General features: G+C 43.3%; 1 protein-coding gene across 13 annotated transcripts in view; it reads left to right on the top strand.

The window, feature by feature from the left end:
- The window catches only part of TRIP12 (thyroid hormone receptor interactor 12), a 1,145,873-nt gene that overhangs the window by 222,399 nt on the left and 909,702 nt on the right, over nt 1–13,772 (top strand). For all 13 annotated transcript variants that reach the window (XM_069213427.1, XM_069213421.1, XM_069213434.1 and 10 more), the window contains 4 exons: nt 1,992–2,027; nt 2,120–2,215; nt 9,046–9,138; nt 10,682–10,843. In XM_069213427.1, the coding sequence (XP_069069528.1) occupies nt 1,992–2,027; nt 2,120–2,215; nt 9,046–9,138; nt 10,682–10,843 (387 nt within the window). The remainder of the gene's footprint in view (nt 1–1,991; nt 2,028–2,119; nt 2,216–9,045; nt 9,139–10,681; nt 10,844–13,772) is intronic.

Genomic DNA, 13,772 nt, shown 5'->3' with positions numbered 1-13,772 from the left:
TAAAAGGCAGTGTATTTCACCCGAGCCTTGACAATCTGTCTTTATGTGTGGAAATTGAGCAGAACCAACTGAGTTACTTTGACCATCTGCTGGAAGTGGTTGATGTCATTCTTGCTGCTCACCTGTCTGAAACCAAGTCCATATACAGAGGTTTTGGGATTCAATACATTTCCAGGTGTGAGAACTGCTATGGTCCTTAACAGGCATAGCTGTCTGATGTATTATTGCTAGACTTGCCTTTCACCCACATAGTTTTGCCTTCATTAACCTCATAATTCATATCTATTGTGATGCGTTTTCTAAAAGGGCTTGTCATGTTCCCCACTTTTTACTTTCTAGCATGCGTCAGTGGTACCTCTGCCTGGTTCGACCTGCCTAATGTGTGCAGCTTTCAAGCCACTTCATAGCTGTGCTCTTCGGCTTGTCGCTCTAAAATCTGTAATTCCTTGCAATTTCTTATGTACACCATATTTGCAACTTATAGATTTTGCCATTACATCCTCCCTATACAATTTTGTGCTGAAACAAACTAGTTCTTCAGACCATATGTGTGTTTTTGCTACTGAAAACAATGCCACATTGTGTGCAATGTAGACTGTTATACTTCCCTTTCTCTCCCCCATAGCCATCAAACTGGTAGAATTTCCACCTGTTAATCCTATGATGTGCCCTTACCTTCTGTATTGATAGGACTAAGGAGCAAAGCATTGACAACCAACTGTTACAGGATGGTCTGTGGAGTTACCTATTGGATTGCAGGGTATGACTAGAGGAAAGGTGGTTAGAACCAAGCCTGCTGAATCCTCCTCTGCATTATGCTTTATGCCCTGGCTAAAATGAATCTGAAAAGAGTGAACCAAGAGGAAATCATGAGATTTTAAGTTATTTTTAGTCACTGCTAGCTCTTTCATGAAAAGATATGAAAAGGAACATTAGCAAGCAGCAGTGGTGCCTCTGTGCGGCTCCAAGATCATGTATTAAGAGGGATGAAGTTGCAATGTAGGCCAGTCGCAATTCCTACTCATGGGTAGGAGCTGTTGAGGCTTTTATGGATCGAGTCTAGCACCAGGAAGAATTCGGAAGGTGGGGAAACTGCAGGTATTTACCAGAAAATGTTACTAAAGGTGAGAAAACATATCCTTTTAGTGGCCAAGCCTATGTTAGACTTATGACCTGAACTTAATATGTAATGTATGTGTACTATTTTATATTATTAATCTAACATTATTATTCCAGTTATTTCTATTATACCGTTCCTGCTTTCTAATTGCATTTATTTAGTGCTTCATCCCCTTGAAGAGGTGCTGAATTGGCAAACCTAATGGGCGGCACGCTGCACTGTGTGCGCAAATAAAGAGGTAGAAGGATTTTGACAACTCCTTAAAGGGATACTAGATCCAAGTCAGCCCCCTGGGGTGGGGGGGTGAGTCAGTCAAGGTCTAGACTGAAGAGCCCGGAGCTGGAACTACTGGCAACAGCAGAGCCAGTGGAGTAGGAAGCCATTGTACTTAATCCATCTCCCTAGACTGTCTTCTGTTTTTAAACTGCCCTGATGGTAGAGAGAGCTCACTTGATACTTGAAGTGAACGCTGCATGAATAAGTGTAGGCAGCCATTTGCATCACCATATTTTATAAAGTAGACTAATTATACTTATCCTTTTTTTCTTTCTTCTACAACCTTCATCCCTTGAAATAACATTACTTTCGTATTCATGTAAAATACCAAGTACAAACTCGAGTGATCCACATGTTTTTTTAACTTACCACTGCAAATGCCATTGGACCCATCCAGCGTTTTCTGTGAACCAATTTAAGCACCTTTGGTAACCATTGAATCCTGTGAAGATTTTGACAGTTAACTTTTTCATTGGGAGAAATGCATTCAGGAATATTTTTTAAAGCTCTTGACTGGGTCAGCAATCTGTTTTCTGTGACTCAAAAGTATGATAGGCTGTCTTTTATAAAAATATTTCCCTTCTATTATTTACAGATAACATTGCTACAGATGGAACATAACTTTGATATTGTAAGTACGAAGATTATTAAATATGGCATATATTTACACTTGTGTTACCAGATATTAAGAGTAGAAAGTGAAAATACCTGTTTCTTCTTCAGATGAACCATGCCTGTCGAGCCTTAACATACATGATGGAAGCACTTCCCAGGTCATCTGCTGTTGTTGTTGATGCAATTCCTGTGTTTCTGGAAAAGGTAAATACTGCATCAGCAATAAACGAGACCACCTCCAGCTTCAAGAGTACATGCATTCTTTGTATAGTTTCTGTAACCGGTATGGTCTATAATTTTACTTCAGTGTTATGAGGAACACTGCTAATCATCAAGCTTGTGCTTGCAAAAATAACTATTACATTTATCTCAAATTCATAGCACTTAAATGGAACATCAAGCATGCTAATGAGAATCTATTAATCTCCATATTTAATTTTAGAGACAAAGAGGCCCTTTTGCTAGTTTTGACAGTTTCCACAGTTTAGTCATATTGACACATTGGGTGCAGTGCCATATTTTGTGGCTGTCTGACTTGTATTTGCTATACAATCCATGCATGCTTTCTGGTTTATCCATAGTCTTTCTGCATTCTATTCTGTTGCACTTTCAGACTACCATAAATTGCAAGTCTCACCAGTTAGCACTTTTTTCACAAAGGTTCTCCTTTTTTATAGGTTTGTGCAGTTTGGAGTCCCCTTCAGGGTTGTCCGTTTTTTATTGTTATACATCAGTTTCTCTATCTAATTTATCATCATGAGTTTGCTTCAAGGGTAGCTGTTCGAAGTGTCCTATATTGGAAGTGCTGCTCCAGTGGACTTTGTATGCTCACATGTTTATAGTTCTCTAAATGTTAAAGTAGTAGTAATCTCAAAGTGCAGGGCTGTTCCACTGAAGTGCATACATCAAGGTATACTTGTATTACTTTCCTCATTTGGTAAGCCTGATAAATGAGATAATTATGCTGAGGTAACACATTTTAAAATTGTACCGGATGTCCACTGCATCGTAAGTTTCCAGTGTACAAGGAAACACACACAAACTGGATTTTGCCCAGTTCAGCTTTGGAGACTTGCAGTCCTTGGGAGTACCAGAAGATTAAATCGAGAGCTGCAGTGATGCAGATAGCAAACAGATTTTTTTCAATTGCAAGTGGGTGTTTAAAAAGGCCCATAATGTAGAGCATCACATCAGACTGTGACAAAACAGCATTTAAAGAAACCTTGCTTTTAGATTCAGGATGTTTACCTGCTTTGTTACTTTTGTTGCAGTTAGCTGGATTCATCAGAGTCCCTTGAAATGGTGATATCCTGTTGTGTATTAATTATCACGTACGCAGCAGCCGTGAAAAAGCACAGCTAATGTCATTCACATGTTGCCAGGAAGTCTCCATCCAATAAATAATTTGTCAATACTAAAGAATGTTAGTTCAAACTCAAAGTCCTACCACATTGCAGTGACAATGAAAACTGTATGTGAAATGAAACCTGCTATCAAAGTGGTGCTAACATGTATTTAGACAATGTTTGTTTACAAAATGCAGCATGTCTCTACAATTTTTCACCTAAATAAAAGGTACTGATTATTAGGTTTTTTCTGCACAGCGCTTACGCTGTGCTTGCAAAATCTATTGAACACAAAAAAAATCTTAACTAGTTTAGTGCCTGCCCATTACTTACCACTATTTTTAAAAAATGAGGCAAAACCCACTAACCCTTTGACCTGGGTACGTAAACATTAGAAGTAAAATATGGTCACTGCAAGGGGGAAGTAAACCTAGACTTCCACTGTAAAGTTACTCTCTCAAGGAAGGGTCTAGATTCATTCTATCCAATATCCTTGTATTAATTTATATTTTCTTTCTTTTATCAACTCAATTACTGCAATGTACAAATCTAATCATAGACTTCCTATTATCATAAAATCCTAGGTGCTCCTAAACATACAAATACAGTGAAAGTGAATATTGTGAAAAAAGTGACGGTGTTATATACAATATATGCCAAACATTTGGTTAAAAACCATGAATCATGAACTTCCAGAGGCTCCTTCAATCCAGAAGTCCTGAAGTCACTCAAAAGCATTTAATATCAATCTACAATCAATTTTTGACGGTTTCGAACCTGTATATGGATATGAATCAACAGCGAGTCATCAAGATTATACACAATTCTAGTATAACCAATGAGAACCCGTGTTATTTTCCACAGCTTTTTACTACTTAAGAAGATGGTGCCGGTTTTAGCATCATACGCATTTAAGACGCAAGTACGCTAAGCAGACCAGAAAGGGCACTTGTTGCCGAGATGTAGCTAGATTCAAGAGGATGCTTTATCCTTGAACGTCCAAAATTAAAAGGGAGGTTCTTCCTAATGTAGCTACAGTACGTGCTATGAATGTCAAACCATTACTAGAAATATATTTGAATGCTCTTTGTAGTTATCTCCCCAGTAGCCAGGTTTAAGCATTTTCTGCCCCATCTTTATTATCTCTACCTGCCAAACTAAAAGTCAGTAAATGAATGTGTCTAACCTGAAGCTCCATAGTTTTCTACTCTGTAATGATCCCTGTAGGAAGTTGGCTCTGTATGTGCTATTTCAAAGTAAGGAATAGCATGCACAGAGTCCAAGGGTTCCCCTTAGAGGTAAAATAGTGGTAAAAATAGATAATACTAATGCTCTATTTTGTGGTAGTGTGGTCGAGCAGTAGGCTTATCCAAGGAGTAGTGTTAAGCATTTGTTGTACATACACATAGACAATAAATGAGGTACACACACTCAGAGACAAATCCAGCCAATAGGTTTTTGTATAGAAAAATATATTTTCTTAGTTTATTTTAAGAACCACAGGTTCAAATTTTACATGTAATATCTCATTCGAAAGGTATTGCAGGTAAGTACTCTACAGGGAGTGCAGAATTATTAGGCAAATGAGTATTTTGACCACATCATCCTCTTTATGCATGTTGTCTTACTCCAAGCTGTATAGGCTCGAAAGCCTACTACCAATTAAGCATATTAGGTGATGTGCATCTCTGTAATGAGAAGGGGTGTGGTCTAATGACATCAACACCCTATATCAGGTGTGCATAATTATTAGGCAACTTCCTTTCCTTTGGCAAAATGGGTCAAAAGAAGGACTTGACAGGCTCAGAAAAGTCAAAAATAGTGAGATATCTTGCAGAGGGATGCAGCACTCTTAAAATTGCAAAGCTTCTGAAGCGTGATCATCGAATAATCAAGCGTTTCATTCAAAATAGTCAACAGGGTCGCAAGAAGCGTGTGGAAAAACCAAGGCGCAAAATAACTGCCCATGAACTGAGAAAAGTCAAGCGTGCAGCTGCCACGATGCCACTTGCCACCAGTTTGGCCATATTTCAGAGCTGCAACATCACTGGAGTGCCCAAAAGCACAAGGTGTGCAATACTCAGAGACATGGCCAAGGTAAGAAAGGCTGAAAGATGACCACCACTGAACAAGACAAACAAGCTGAAACGTCAAGACTGGGCCAAGAAATATCTCAAGACTGATTTTTCTAAGGTTTTATGGACTGATGAAATGAGAGTGAGTCTTGATGGGCCAGATGGATGGGCCCGTGGCTGGATTGGTAAAGGGCAGAGAGCTCCAGTCCGACTCAGACGCCAGCAAGGTGGAGGTGGAGTACTGGTTTGGGCTGGTATCATCAAAGATGAGCTTGTGGGGCCTTTTCGGGTTGAGGATGGAGTCAAGCTCAACTCCCAGTCCTACTGCCAGTTCCTGGAAGACACCTTCTTCAAGCAGTGGTACAGGAAGAAGTCTGCATCCTTCAAGAAAACATGATTTTCATGCAGGACAATGCTCCATCACACGCGTCCAAGTACTCCACAGCGTGGCTGGCAAGAAAGGGTATAAAAGAAGGAAATCTAATGACATGGCCTCCTTGTTCACCTGATCTGAACCCCATTGAGAACCTGTGGTCCATCATCAAATGTGAGATTTACAAGGAGGGAAAACAGTACACCTCTCTGAACAGTGTCTGGGAGGCTGTGGTTGCTGCTGCACGCAATGTTGATGGTGAACAGATCAAAACACTGACAGAATCCATGGATGGCAGGCTTTTGAGTATCCTTGCAAAGAAAGGTGGCTATATTGGTCACTGATTTGTTTTTGTTTTGTTTTTGAATGTCAGAAATGTATATTTGTGAATGTTGAGATGTTATATTGGTTTCACTGGTAATAATAAATAATTGAAATGGGTATATTTTTTTTTTTGTTAAGTTGCCTAATAATTATGCACAGTTATAGTCACCTGCACACACAGATATCCCCCTAACATAGCTAAAACTAAAAACAAACTAAAAACTACTTCCAAAAATATTCAGCTTTGATATTAATGAGTTTTTTGGGTTCATTGAGAACATGGTTGTTGTTCAATAATAAAATTAATCCTCAAAAATACAACTTGCCTAATAATTCTGCACTCCCTGTAGGAACTTCAAATCATAAAAATTGCATGTATACTTTTCAAGTTATTGACAAATAGCTGTTTTAAAAGTGGACACTTAGTGCAATTTTCACAGTTCCTGAGGGAGGTAAGTTTTCGTTAGTTTTACCAGGTAAGTAAGACACTTACAGGGTTCAGTTCTTGGTCCAAGGTAGCCCACCGTTGGGGGTTCAGAGTAACCCCAAAGTCACCACACCAGCAGCTCAGGGCCGGTCAGGTGCAGAGTTCAAAGTGGTGCCCAAAACACATAGGCTAGAATGGAGAGAAGGGGGTGCCCCGGTTCCGGTCTGCTTGCAGGTAAGTACCCGCGTCTTCGGAGGGCAGACCAGAGGGGTTTTGTAGGGCACCGGGGGGGACACAAGCCCACACAGAAATTTCACCCTCAGCAGCCCCGGGTGCAGTGTAGAAACAGGCGTCGGGTTTGCAATGTTAGTCTATGAGAGATCTCGGGATCTCTTCAGCGCTGCAGGCAGGCAAGGGGGGGGTTCCTCGGGGAAACCTCCACTTGGGCAAGGGAGAGGGACTCCTGGGGGTCACTTCTCCAGTGAAAGTCCGGTCCTTCAGGTCCTGGGGGCTGCGGGTGCAGGGTCTCTCCCAGGCGTCGGGACTTTGGATTCAAAGAGTCGCGGTCAGGGGAAGCCTCAGGATTCCCTCTGCAGGCGGCGCTGTGGGGGCTCAGGGGGGACAGGTTTTGGTACTCACAGTATCAGAGTAGTCCTGGGATCCCTCCTGAGGTGTTGGATCTCCACCAGCCGAGTCGGGGTCGCCGGGTGCAGTGTTGCAAGTCTCACGCTTCTTGCGGGGAGCTTGCAGGGTTCTTTCAAGGCTGCTGGAAACAAAGTTGCAGCCTTTCTTGGAGCAGGTCCGCTGTCCTCGGGAGTTTCTTGTCTTTTCGAAGCAGGGGCAGTCCTCAGAGGATGTCGAGGTCGCTGGTCCCTTTGGAAGGCGTCGCTGGAGCAGGATCTTTGGAAGGCAGGAGACAGGCCGGTGAGTTTCTGGAGCCAAGGCAGTTGTCGTCTTCTGGTCTTCCTCTGCAGGGGTTTTCAGCTAGGCAGTCCTTCTTCTTGTAGTTGCAGGAATCTAAATCTAGGGTTCAGGGTAGCCCTTAAATACTAAATTTAAGGGCGTGTTTAGGTCTGGGGGGTTAGTAGCCAATGGCTACTAGCCCTGAGGGTGGGTACACCCTCTTTGTGTTTCCTCCCAAGGGGAGGGGGTCACAATCCTAACCCTATTGGGGGAATCCTCCATCTGCAAGATGGAGGATTTCTAAAAGTTAGTCACCTCAGCTCAGGACACCTTAGGGGCTGTCCTGACTGGCCAGTGACTCCTCCTTGTTGCTTTCTTTGTTCCCTCCAGCCTTGCCGCCAAAAGTGGGGCCGTGGCCGGAGGGGGCGGGCAACTCCACTAAGCTGGAGTGCCCTGCTGGGCTGTGACAAAGGGGTGAGCCTTTGAGGCTCACCGCCAGGTGTTACAGCTCCTGCCTGGGGGAGGTGTTAGCATCTCCACCCAGTGCAGGCTTTGTTACTGGCCTCAGAGTGACAAAGGCACTCTCCCCATGGGGCCAGCAACATGTCTCTAGTGTGGCAGGCTGCTGGAACCAGTCAGCCTACACAGATAGTTGGTTAAGTTTCAGGGGGCACCTCTAAGGTGCCCTCTGTGGTGTATTTTACAATAACATGTACACTGGCATCAGTGTGCATTTATTGTGCTGAGAAGTTTGATACCAAACTTCCCAGTTTTCAGCGTAGCCATTATGGTGCTGTGGAGTTCGTGTAAAACAGACTCCCAGACCATATACTCTTATGGCTACCCTGCACTTACAATGTCTAAGGTTTTGTTTAGACACTGCAGGGGCACAGTGCTCATGCACTGGTACCCTCACCTATGGTATAGTGCACCCTGCCTTAGGGCTGTAAGGCCTGCTAGAGGGGTGTCTTACCTATACTGCATAGGCAGTGAGAGGCTGGCATGGCACCCTGAGGGGAGTGCCATGTCGACTTACTCATTTTGTTCTCACTAGCACACACAGGCTTGTAAGCAGTGTGTCTGTGCTGAGTGAGGGGTCTCTAGGGTGGCATAAGACATGCTGCAGCCCTTAGAGACCTTCCTTGGCATCAGGGCCCTTGGTACTAGAAGTACCAGTTACAAGGGACTTATCTGAATGCCAGGGTGTGCCAATTGTGGATACAATGGTACATTTTAGGTGAAGGAACACTGGTGCTGCTGCCTGGTTAGCAGGGTCCCAGCACTCTTCTCAGTCAAGTCAGCATCAGTATCAGGCAAAAAGTGGGGGGTAACTGCAACAGGGAGCCATTTCTTTACAATCCCTTATTGCTATTTGTTCATATCCTGATATTTCAAGCTTGAGTCGTCATCCTGCCTTCCAAATGCATGTGACCAGAACTGCCGTTTGTGGACTTGTATAATTGAATTAAAACTTTCCATGTTATAAAGATTTTTATTAATTAATCTGTGAAGATCAGTTGCTCAAAGTGTGCTAGAATAAAATGTTTCGTAATGCACTCAATGCCTTCAATTGTTGTTCTTCATAGCTGCAAGTTATTCAGTGTATTGATGTTGCAGAGCAAGCTTTAACTGCACTGGAAATGCTTTCTCGACGGCACAGTAAAGCTATTCTGCAGGCGGTGAGTACAGTAAATATAATATTTTGGTGAAAATGCCCTTGATATTGCTTCATTATGGCCTTCTAGAGAGAATACAAAGTTTTTTTTTTTTTTTTTTCTCTTGCTGAAATCTCACACCACTAATGGAAAAGTTAAGATTTGTATTGGCTAACTGCTTTAATCCATCACCCACTTCCTGAGCCTCTGGTACAGTCAGGCAGAAAAGATCAGGAGAGAAATTGGGTTTTAGGTCAACAGGAATTATGGGAAAAGGAGTATTCTAAAGTGCATTTTGGGACTGCTGATGAAAGCGTGAAAAGCCTAAAAAATGTCTCTGCGAGAAAAGAGAATTTGTACTTCTGTTTTGATTAAGTAAGCGATGTATGTTAAAACGGAAATGCCTTCAGGGAGAAGGAAACGCATTGAGGAGCATTTGAGCTAAATCGTTCCAGAATGTTTAATAGATGAAAACAATGTCTCCCTCAGTCAGCAAAAACATTCATAACCAGCTCATCAATGTAAACTGTTAATGTATCCTTCACAGTTAGTCAGTGACACCTGGCGACCCTAAGCATGCATGACTAACCTAGTAAGTCTGATTCTATGTGCAGGGGAATTCTGGTAGTTGACCTAAGAATCCTCCTTCCTCACTAGTGTTTTTATGGAAGGAGCGACTACAGCCCAAATCTCTAAGGTAGAAGAAGATGTACAAACACTGGTCTCTGCATGCTAATGAATGGGATGAGCCTCACAAAAGATTCAGAAGACAAATGGGCAGAGATGGTTTGTTTTGTTTTATGATAAGCTTCAGAGACGTTTTAAGGCACGGGTTAAGTGGGCTCTGGTCCAGGGCCCTAGCATTTCAGGGGGCCCCCCTGATAAAGCCAGCTCTGTTCTGCTGAGAGTCTTGCCCTGATGACTTTTAATAATTGATAAAATGTTTGGCTTTAAATATAATTTTTCTTTCATTTATTTTTAATGTGAGTAATGAGTGAATCTTTTGCTGACATTTTGCAGAGAAATGTTTGTTTCATGCAACATCCATAGCAAAGTTTCTTTTAGATGAAAACAGGACCTCACATATGAGAAATGGGAGGGTGATACAGAGATTATTTGTAGTTCTAGCAGTGAGCTGCTGCTGGGTTTTCAATTAACGACATGTAGCTGTCACTAAATATTGGATGTGAACACATTTAGAATTGTAATTTGGACATATGCACCTGTGCAATGTAAGTTACCTGATCGAAGAAGGCATGAAAGAGCTTTAATTGGATCATAAATTCAAAGCTGTTCCGAACAGGGGCCCCCAAAAGACATTTGGGCCAGGACCCCAAAATCCTTATGATGTCCTTGGTCAGCCTGGCAGCATTCCCTGCGTAGAAGTGTGGAACCTGACTGTAGTTCTTGAAACACCAAAGAGAGAGTTGTTCTTCAAGTTAGAAATTAGGATAATTAGAGCGATCGCACACTTTTGAAAATGTTACCACCTTATTCTTCATAAGTACAATAAACATGTTTTTATGCTATTAAAATTATTTTTTCCACAATGTTTTTGTTTTTGCAGGGTGGGTTGGCGGATTGCTTACTATATTTAGAATTTTTCAGTATAAATGCTCAAAGAAATGCATTGGCTATTGCTGCCAACTGCTGTCAGAGCATCACCACAGATGAGTTCAATTTTGTTGCAGATTCTCTACCATTGCTTACGCAGCGGCTGACTCATCAGGTAAGAATAAAATCCCTCATTTTTTTTTTTTATTAAGATGCTCATTAAAAATATTGGATGTTGCTAGCACCTTATTGCTGTTATGTATGTTTCTGCTGCTACTATTGTCAGAGACAAGAAAGATAACTTAGAAAATTATGCCCAGCCTGTTGCTTTTGCGAGAGTTAGCTCAATCATATGATTTATATATATTTTCTTTTTATATATTCCATTATGATTGAGGTGAATTTGATCACTGATTGTGAACAACTGTTCAGTTAATCATTACTACCAACCACTGGCCTAGAATAGGTAAAATGCCTGAATCAGTTAACATGTTATCTGGCTAGACAGGTATTGGCCCCATATTTTCTGATTTTAGGCCTCACACCCTGTCCTTTTATACACTAACCCAGAATGGAGTGTGGTTCGTCAACTTTCAACATTTAACTATGCCTAGGGTGTCTCTCCAGCAAAGAATAGTAACTTTAGTTATGTGTAGTTTAACAAGTGGGCGTTGACTGCTATGTAGGAGGTGCGGAGTGAGGACCCTTTCTATGATAGCTAGTTTCAGGTCATGGGATGAGTCCTAATTGACCCTGCAAAGCCAATCCTCTATGGGGACCATTTGGGCCGCCCAGTAGTAGAGCCTAACAAATTTTGTGAAGAAGGCATGGAGTCCCTTAAACAAATGTGAGTGGAAGAATACCCCCCACCCCGTACGCTTCAGCAAGAGTTCTTTTCAGGTCTCAGGCTAACTGTCTCTGGTAATCATAATCGCCAGATATTGAAATCAATGTAGATAGGAGAGCAAAAAAGGCAGTTGTGGCAATGGGCCTAGAATTAGAATTTAGGTGGGTTTATTCTTGTTCACTAATTGGCACTACGCCTCTCCATAGATTCCAAAGATCCGGACTTGATGCCGGAAGGAGGCTTGCTTATCCTACAGAAAAAGGAGACTATTGTCTGCATACAAGGAATCTCTTTTCCACTCACTCACCTAAAAGAAGCCTCATCAAGACATTTGCATCTCTACAGGTCCAGTTCACCAGGGGTTCAATTGCCAGAGAGTGTATATCCCTGCTGGGTCACTCACACTATCAGAAATGAGGAGATGACACACAATGGACTCGCTCCTGGATGGTCCAAGTGCTCTGTGGCGTGGCCAAGGAGGGTCGGTCCCCTAAGGGCTTCAGCATGTCTTATGCTACCCTAAGGGACTTCTCATCAAACACATGCACACTGCTATTGCAGATTCTGTGTGTTGGCAGGAAGAAATAGGTAAAGGCGTCATGGCATCCCTCCCAGGGTGCCATGCCCGCAAACCACTTCCTGTGGCATACGTAAGTCACCCCATTAACAGACCTTACATCCCTAAGGCAGGGTGCACTGTTCCGCAGGTGAGGGCATAGCTGCATGAGCAATATGACTGTACAATGTCTAAGTCCTTACTTAGACATTGTAAGTGCATTGTGTCCATATTAAGTGCATGGGCTTGGAGTTTGTCATTACTAACTCCACGGCTACATGATGGCCTCAATGGAGACTAGGAAGTTTCAGCACAATAAACCTACATTGACGCCAATGTTGGATGTATTGTAAAATGCCCACCGAGGGCATATTAGAGATGCCCCTTGTATGTTAACCAACGCTCTAGTGTACGGTTGACTAGTCACACTTCACACCTCCCCTCCTGCAGGAACTGAAACCCTGGCTGAGGAGCCTCAAATGCTCAAGCCTCCGGTTACAGTGCCCCAGGGCACTTCAGCTAGTGGAGATGCCTGCCTCCCTGACCAAGCCCCACTTTTGGCAGCAGGTCCAGTGGGAACATTTGGCAAAACAAGGAGGATTGACCACTTCAGCTCTGGACACTTTAAGGGTGGTCCCAGCTGAAGTGACCCCCTCCTTGCAGAATCCTCCATCTTGTTTTGGAGGAAAGGGACCAATATGGATAGGAATATGCCCCCTCCCTAAGGGGGGGGTGGGCACAGGAAGCGTGTAGCCACCTTCAGGGGCAGTAGCCATTGGCTACTGACCCCTGTAACACCCATAAAATGTACTATTTAGGTGCCCCCCTGAACCATGCTCACCAGCTTCCTGGCGACCTCAAGAAAGAAGAAAAGACCTGACCCCAGTAGGGAAGACAACACCTGACTTGGCCCCAGCCCTACTGGCCTGTCTGCGGCTTCAAGACTCCTGCTACAAAAAGGTGACTCATACAGCAGGACCAGCAACTTCTACAAACTCCCAGAGGACTGCCTGCAAAGCAGAAGACTAAGAACTCCTGAGGGCCCTGTGCAGAACAAGTGGCCCACCGGTCCAGAGAAGGTCACCAGGCGATTCCAACCTCTGGTCCACCCTGGGTTGACCCCTTCTGGGCAACATGACAACACCTGCAGCCTAAATCCTGAGGACCCTTCTGACCACGACAGGATCCAACGATTCCAGACACCCAAAGGTACCCCTGTACCTTCAGCCACCTGGCCTTGGGGAAACCAACTGACGTTCCAGCAACGTTGAGCGGGTGCCTTTCCTTGTCCAGCCTTTGTTTTCTGGAACCGACCACCCGGGTTACCCCCATTGAAAAACATTGGGTGCCCAACACTGTTTGCACCCTGCACCTTGCCGCCCCTGTGCCGATGAGGGAGTGTGTTTGGCGCTGACCTGTGCCCTGATACCTCATGTACTTACCTGCAATCTGTTTTCTTCCGACTGCCCCCAGTCCTCCTAGGATTCCATTGAAAACCTGACACCAACTTTGACTTCTGCACCCGCCTGGCCCTGTGTTGCTGGTGGTGCACTTTTGGAGTCAAGTTGAACTTTGACCTATGAACATCCTAATCCCTGATGACTGGGAGCGTATATAGAGTACTTAGCTGTTAACAGTGATAACTTTTTCTCACCTAGGACAGCATTGGTTCCTATGAGAAATTGCATTGTTTTGAAATGG

Source organism: Pleurodeles waltl, chromosome 11 (genome assembly GCF_031143425.1).
Source record: "Pleurodeles waltl isolate 20211129_DDA chromosome 11, aPleWal1.hap1.20221129, whole genome shotgun sequence".
NCBI lineage: Eukaryota > Metazoa > Chordata > Amphibia > Caudata > Salamandridae > Pleurodeles > Pleurodeles waltl.
This window is presented reverse-complemented; position numbering and strand designations above follow the sequence as displayed.